A 7,838-nucleotide genomic window follows, 5' to 3' on the forward strand; every position below is an offset into this window, starting at 1 on the left:
AATAAATAAATAAATATTTGCACTCTGTAATCTCAATCAACATATAGATCCTTCGTTGCTTCCATATCTGCTGCCTAGATCTGGGGTTAAAGTTGAGCGAAGACAGCATGGCATGGGTGAATCAGGGCTGGTTTGGCTCACTAGAGGGCAAACATGAGCTGTGAGGCCGGATTGAGTCCCTCACATTTGTTCCCCCAACACATTATGAGTCCTAGAAACCAACCAGTACTGAAATACCCTTTGCCAAGTTTGCTGAATGTTTTTGATAATTTGTTTAAGAACATGCAGTGGGTAAATATCGCCTGAAATATTACAGTATTAAAACTAGTTTTATGACACAGGAAGACTCTACAAGAGAGGCCCTCAAATTGTGATATACTGTAATATAACCCTGACCATTTATTTTTATTGTGCTTTAATGGTGCAAATTAACAAACAAATTATCACAAAGTAATAATCGCACAGTCAACAGGAAGCTCCGGGGCAGTTGCCCACTTTGCCTGGTTGGTAATCCAGACTCGGGGTAAACAGTGGACACTATTATTATTCAAACACTTTAATCAGAAAGCTTAAAAAAACTCCCAAACACCCAAAATAAATTAATACAGACTTTTTGGCAGAGCTCATAGATTAAAAACATATTTAAACCCATTCTAAACTGAATGGTATTAAATTTACTATCTGACATTTTACAAACATCACAAATAGTTGAAAAAGTGACAGAAAGGCTCAAATCCGCCCAGAAAATATATTCATAATTATGCTATATCTCAAAATCATACATTCATAAGTGTGCGTTTCCATTGTACCATTACTCACAAAAAGTGAGTGTAAAATATCGATTACAAAGGATAAGTAATTTGTAAAATTAAATGAAAAATAACATTTAAGAATACAATAATTCATTGCATTTTAGCATCCTGAAATGTGTCTCTTTGTGCTGCTTTGTTTCCATGAGAGGCTGGTCCAGACCGATGATTTCACCAGCTGGGAGCGAGGGTATTCAGTCCCTTTAATGCCAACTCAAACCCCAAAAAACAGGCCTGAAAGAGGAAGAAAGGGATGAGGTATTAAATAAAAGGTGGCTTGTAGTTATCAGGAATTAAAGGAGCAGAAATATGAGAGTAAAATAAGAGTAAAGATTTACCGCGTTGGCAGGGAAGGCTCGTAGAAAGACAGCGTTGAATCCTTTGTAGAGGGCTTTAGGTCCTTCTTCTCTGAGCAGCGTTCTCAAGACGTCCACCAAACCTCTGTACTTCCCATCTGCAGCTACACACACACACACACACACACACACACACACACACACACACACACACAGTTAAAGGATAGTGATCTTCTGCAGTAAAACATTATTAGTTAATAGTGAAGCAACAATGTTAGAGCAGTGTGTGAAACTGGTGTAGCTGCTCCAGGTGGAGCTACTTTAACTATTTTATATACAGTTAGCTAGTTTAGTCCAGTAGGTCCCAACTTAGGGGTCAGCCTCATCGTGACGTCAGCCATTGCTTTGTGTACTGCCGTTTTGAAGCCTCAATTTCGTCATTTTGGCCGTCGCCATCTTGTTTTTTTGGAACCAGAAGTGACAAGAAGGTGGATCTAAGTACAACCGAATGCTGAATAAGATATTTTTAAATGACCAAAATGTTACAATTAACTTTCATGAAGTGAAAACACACTGTGAAAGGGTTACAGTTGTAAGATGAAAATACAGACAACTCCCAGACAGGACAACGCCGTGGTAGCAACCAGTCAATCACAAGGTAGCCACGCCCTAGAGCATCCCCTGCTTTATGGTCTATTTGACTCTAAATGGGACCATTATTTATTAAATGAACATCATGCTGTATTGAAGAAGACTTGAAACATTTTCTCATAGATTTCTATACAATCAGACTTCTTTTTGCAACCAGAGGAGTCGCCCCCTGCTGGTTATTAGAAAGAATGCAAGTTTAAGGAACTTCACTTCATTTCTCAGACCTGGAGGTTGCCCACTGAGTGCAACATGTGCCTCTGAACTGTAGTGGAGTAAATTACAGGTACCTCAAAATTGTACTGAAGTACAATACTTGAGTAAATGAACTGAGTTACTTTCCACGCTGAGCAGAGAAAGTTTGAATATAGAAGCTCGTCTATTTTCCTGTCTTCTTTATAACGTGCTACTTTCAGCGCTCAGTGTAGAGCTTTCCATCGTCTCTTACCTGTCTGGAAATTGGACTTGAGGACATCTGGAGGAAGAGCGATCGTCCAGTTTAATATCCCTGCGATGCCGCCAGCCAGGAGGATTTTGGGAGTGCTGAGCTGAGAAACACTAACACATAAAGTTACACATTAAAAATCAAAGGTGAGTTTGACAGGACTTGGACTTAGATGAGCCTTGTGGTTTAGATAAGCTTCCACGCTGTAACCATTGTTACTCACCTTTGACCCTCAGGAGTCAGGAAGTGTTTGAGGTATTCGTATGTGAGGAAGTATAGACCACTAGAAGGCACGTCTAAGAGAGAGATAGGAAGAACATGTGAGGCTGTTAATCCTGTAACCAACTGAACTTTCTCGCGTGTGCCAAGCATGTTGGAGAACTACGGTGGCTGACGCGAAAACCCGAAAGTCTCTCTCTAGATTCAGTGTTCGGTTTGTCCGTTCTGTGCTACTGTAGAAACATGGCGGAGCAACAAGGAGGACTCCGTGAAGAGGAACAGCTCCCTATGTAGATATGAATGGCTCATTCTATGGCAGTGGTTCCCAAACCTTTTCTGCAGGCCCCCCTTTTGTATTTGAATATTTACAAGGCCCCACCAGGCTTGTGCAGAACCATACATCATTAATAATTTGAATGCAGGACTTTTACTTGTAAGAGAGTATTTTTACCCTGTTGTATTTCTACTTTCATTTAAGTAAATACAGTGTGAATACACAAACAAAAGCCAAAGTGATGTTTACCTCTGATGAGAGTAAGCACAGTCCCTTTGTAGACACTGCGGATCCCCTGCTCCTTATAGAGCCGCACTGCACAGTCAAGTGGACCCGCATACCTTGAATGTCCACCGCTAGCCTGCACCTGGAAAAACACACATTTCAATACTTTAATTCACGTTAAATTTTAAAAAGTATTTAGAGAGTTGACGATGCTCGAGTGCCTGAAGGCCACATTTGCATATGAGGTTACAGGTAGTAGCTCCAGAAATGGGAAACTGAAGAAAGAGCGGTACCTTCTGGGTATTTCTCTCATGTTTGCAGTGGTGAAAGTACATTTACTCAACGACTGTACATAAGCACATATTTGAGGTGCATATACTTTACTTGAGTCTTTTCTTCTCATGCCACTACAATTCAGAAGTAAATATTGAACTTTTCATTTCACAAAAATTTTCTGACCGCTTTAGTTACTCTGCAAATTGTTGCATAAAAACATATGAAGCGCTATACAACAGTATGTAAGTCAATAGGAACTCTTCATCTGTATTTTTTTCATGTAAAATGCCAGACATTTCATGGTTCCAGCTTCTCAAATGGGAGGACTTGCTGCTTTTAATAATCATAATATAAAGTCATTTTGGACTGTTGGTTGTGAAAGTGTCACTTTGTGTCAATTAAAGGGGAAAATAATCAGCAGAAGAATCCATAATGAAGACCTTACCTGCAGTAAACATTTGATCCTCTCTCCTGGAGCCACAATGACTGTAGTGAAGGACCCTGCCAGACAGCCAGACAGGAATATTTGAGTGTGCCTGAACAGAATAGAAATGAATCACCTTCAGAGAGCTGAGGGGGAACTAAAGAGCTCTGTGGGTTCAACAAGAAGGAGTCCTTTGACATTATACAGTATATCATCATTGCTTGGATGAAAAATATTGATATGAGCAGCTTTAAAAGATGCTATGGGAGCACCAGAGGACACCGGAGGACACCGGAGGACACCGGAGGACACCGGAGGACACAGAGGCACATTATTTTTTTCAGGTTACCTGTTTCATGTACTACTGTCACGATATAGCGACCGTTTTATAAAAATAACTTTTTTTAATCATATTTGCTCCCATCTCACCTACTGCAGCTTTAATCGTCTGGAGACCACAAACTGATTCTGAGATATTTACCATAACAGGAAATAGCTTTAGTACAGACACTAGCAGTCTGTGGTCTTAATCACTGTATTGTACATTCTGTTCTTTGTGTTTCTGTTGCAGCACAAACTTTCTCAAGCCAAATGGAACAGAAAACAGAAAACATGTGTATATAGGGAGCGCTGCCAGGGAGGGCGGGATGTGTGCAGTGGATGTGGTTTTGACGAACACAAGGTCTAGAAATCCTTCTGGGGTGAGTGAGAGGCTACCGGTGGTCTCTAGCACGTGTGACATTGCCACATACATAAATAGATAGAGAAACAGACGGGGTCAAAATAGAAGGAGCTGACGACAGGTTGGTGGTGGTGGGAGGTGTCAGGGTAACATGAGGAAAGGGGTGTAGAGGGGGTGTGTTGCTTCACATAGGCGAATGATAGCAGAGGGGAGGGCAGCAGAGAAATGGTTATATATAGAGCTTGTATTCCAGGTATTACAAACACACTGTAAAAGAAACACTCAAACTAACTGTGTGTGTGTGTGTGTGTGTGTGTGTGTGTGTGTGTGTGTGTGTGTGTGTGTGTGTGTGTGTGTGTGTGTGTGTGTGTGTGGTTTTACTTACGTTAAGGGTTTGTTAGGGTCTGTCTGCTGCAGCTGTTTACCCAGACCGAACCCAAAGAAACTGATGGCCATCATAGGAGCCATGCCCACCATGGGAGCCCCCATTCCTTTATAGAGGCCGAGGACACCCTGGACACACACACACACACACACATCAATAATCTAAAGCTGAAAATGTACGGTGAGACTTTCTGAACCAATTTTCATCTTTCTGCCATTTTCAAAGGGGTCCCTTGACCTCTGACCTCAAGATATGTGAATGAAAATGGGTTCTATGGGTACCCACGAGTCTCCCCTTTACAGACATGCCCACTCTATGATAATCACATGCAGTTTTGGGGCAAGTCATAGTCAAGTCAGCACACTGACACACTGACAGCTGTTGTTGCCTGTTGGGCTGCAGTTTGCCATGTTATGATTTGAGCACATTTTCTATGCTAAAGAAATGCAGTACCTGTGAGGGTTTCTGGACAATATCTGTCATTGTTTTGTGTTGTTAATTGATTTCCAATAATAAATATATACATATATTTGCATAAAGCAGCATATTTGCCCACTCCCATGTTGATAAGAGTATGAAATACTTGACAAATCTCCCTTTAAGGTACATTTTGAACAGATACAAATTAATTTGCGATTAATCGCGATTAAATATTTAAATCGATTGACAGCCCTACTTTTAACTACCTCTTCTTCAGTGGTTTAATACACTGCTATAATAATAGTGTGTGTGTGTGTGTGTGTGTGTGTGTGTGTGTGTGTTCACCTCTTTGGATACGGTCTTGCGGATGCAGTCATAGGTTCCTGTGTAGAGCACATACTGAGCGCGGGAGGCTTTGGGCTGCGTCTGTAGCCTCACCTGGGGTACAGAATTTAATTAGAAAGGTCAACTACACACACAAAACATATACTGTATCTCTGGCCATGTGTTTTGGAGGGGAGGATTGTTGAGACATGAGATAAGGGAAACACCCATTGATGTCTGCTGCTCGGGGTCACTGATAAAAAAAAACAGGGTGTTGTGAGTGTCTGACAGTTACACTGAGAATCAGATACAACATGCTCACATTTAGATAAACATAGCTTCACAATGTAATGAATAAAGCAACATCAGACTGAGGAAGGTTACAGTTACACCCAGTGGAAGATTAGTAATCACTTCCTTAATGAACGCAGTTAATACTAAATGATTTGGGGAATACTTTTTTCATTTCTAGAAAGCTGCAGGGAAGAACTTTGTAATGTGGCACTCAGTCATTATAGAGAGGATAGGAAGTTCCTTGAAAGAAAAAACTACATTAAATCCCAAATAAGTACTCATGCTTTATTAATTTATCAATGGAAACGTTACTCTTTATATTTGCTGAATTGCAAAACAGACCTGCAAGCTAAAGAAAGGCAAAAATGTATATTTTATATATTCTATAAAACCTTTTGTCACTTTATATTTTGTTGAAATGTTTTCATTTGTGTTATGGGATGCTGTAATTGTGTTGTCTTTCAAGGAACAACGTGGTATGGCTGCTATTACATCTATTAGTCACTGATCTGTAACTGTGTAGACAAATCTGTAAATCCATACATAAATATTATTTGCTGAAAAGCAAGTATTCCTAAAAGTACGTATTTTCTTTTACACATTTGCAAATAGGTTTGCTACAATAATCTATAATAATAAAATAAAGAATCTTTAGTTGCAGCCTCCTTCTCCTTTATAAATAGCCTATAATCTAATACTATTATACCCTCACTACCAGACACAACTCTTAAACCTAATTATTTTTTTGTGATCAATTTTGTATTGGTATTTAAGCATAATTATTTAGGGTGGGGTTACAAATTGATAGATCACCATTAGAGTAAAAGAATATAATCACAAATGGCCATGTACTAATCAATACAAAATTGGAAAGTAGCTACAGAAAAAGAAAACAAAAACAAAAACAAAAAACAAACAAACAAACAAACAGGAAGAAGAAAAAACAAAACACACAACAAAAAATCATTTAAATAAAATCTTCTTAAACCTAATTCTTCTATCTTTCTTGGAGCTGCCTCACGGCCTTTGGTGACATTATAAGCTCATTTATCAATAATCCCTTAAACACCTTCGTCTGATCTCTGACTGTTTCCCCCACCGTTAATCTTTTTTACAGTGAAACTCCAGAATAAAATGTACAAAAGAAAACAGGATGATAGAAACATTTAAGTGGAGATATAAATAAACTTGTGTTACATTACAGATGGTCTAGCAGCAGTATGTATATAATAAATGACAGTCACCTTGATGGTGTCCAGTGGGTGTCCTGCCAGCAGCAGACAGGCTCCAGCGACTCCTCCAGCCACGAAGTTCTTGAGCGGAGAAACTCGAGACACTCTTCCCTCTTCTCCCATCCTCTCCTCCGCATGGCCGAACCACACAGTCCGCTGTCCTGTCTCTCTCTCTCTCTCTCTCCCTCTCTCTCTCTCTCTCTCTGTCTGTCTGTCTGCCTCTACAGCTGTCTTTCTGCTGCCATGTCCTGTTGGACTTTGTCTTCAGAGAGAGCTGAGTAGGACTGAGAGCTACTTCTCCTCTAAACAAGTTATACTACTTAAAGACTACACTCATCTGGTAGTATTACTGTAAAACTGTGTTTACTCATGCAGACTCATGCAGAGTGTGTGGCTCTACAGCTACTCTCCATAGAAGATACAGGAGAGTAACTATATATATATATATATATATATATATATATACCTACTGGGACATACCGACCACAGAGACCTCTGCTGGTGATACAACGCACATGAAATACCTGCAGCTACTGTACTACAGTAGTGGACAGTAACCAAGTACATTTATAATAATAATAATAATAATAATAATAATAATAATAATAATAATAATGATAATAATAATGACAATAATAATGATAATAATGATAATTAAAAATAATGATAATAATAATAATAATGATGATAATAATAATAATAATAATGATGACAATAATAATAATGATAATAATAATACATTTATTTATATAGCACTTTTCAAAACAGATGTTACAAAGTGCTTCACAAGATAATAAAAGCAGATAAATAAAGTAAAATAGATAACTGTTAAAACAGAACATCACAGAACATATCCAATACCATATACCAAATATATATATACAT

General features: G+C 38.9%; 1 protein-coding gene across 1 annotated transcript; it reads right to left on the bottom strand.

The window, feature by feature from the left end:
• Positions 1-543: 543 nt before the first annotated feature.
• LOC141773118 (mitochondrial carnitine/acylcarnitine carrier protein-like) lies at positions 544-7,355 on the bottom strand. Its single transcript, XM_074644806.1, has 9 exons — positions 6,966-7,355; positions 5,449-5,541; positions 4,684-4,811; positions 3,638-3,728; positions 2,941-3,058; positions 2,422-2,494; positions 2,202-2,311; positions 1,148-1,269; positions 544-1,043 (listed from the first exon to the last, which is right to left on the bottom strand). Exons 1-9 carry the CDS (start codon positions 7,074-7,076, stop codon positions 981-983), a joined length of 909 nt encoding a protein of 302 aa, XP_074500907.1. The 5' UTR covers positions 7,077-7,355; the 3' UTR covers positions 544-980.
• Between the last annotated feature and the right edge of the window lie 483 nt (positions 7,356-7,838).

This window comes from Sebastes fasciatus, chromosome 8 (genome assembly GCF_043250625.1).
Source record: "Sebastes fasciatus isolate fSebFas1 chromosome 8, fSebFas1.pri, whole genome shotgun sequence".
In the NCBI taxonomy this organism is placed as follows: Eukaryota; Metazoa; Chordata; class Actinopteri; order Perciformes; family Sebastidae; genus Sebastes; species Sebastes fasciatus.

Coding starts and splice junctions, on each gene's coding strand:
- LOC141773118 (XM_074644806.1), bottom strand. CDS start 7,076: ATGGGAGAAGAGGGAAGAGTGTCTCGAGTTTCTCCGCTCAAGAACTTC. Junction 1,270..2,201: donor CAAGTCCAATTTCCAGACAG/GTAAGAGACGAT, acceptor GTGTGTGTGTAG/CTGCAGATGGGAAGTACAGA. Junction 1,044..1,147: donor GAGCCTTCCCTGCCAACGCG/GTAAATCTTTAC, acceptor TTCCTCTTTCAG/GCCTGTTTTTTGGGGTTTGA.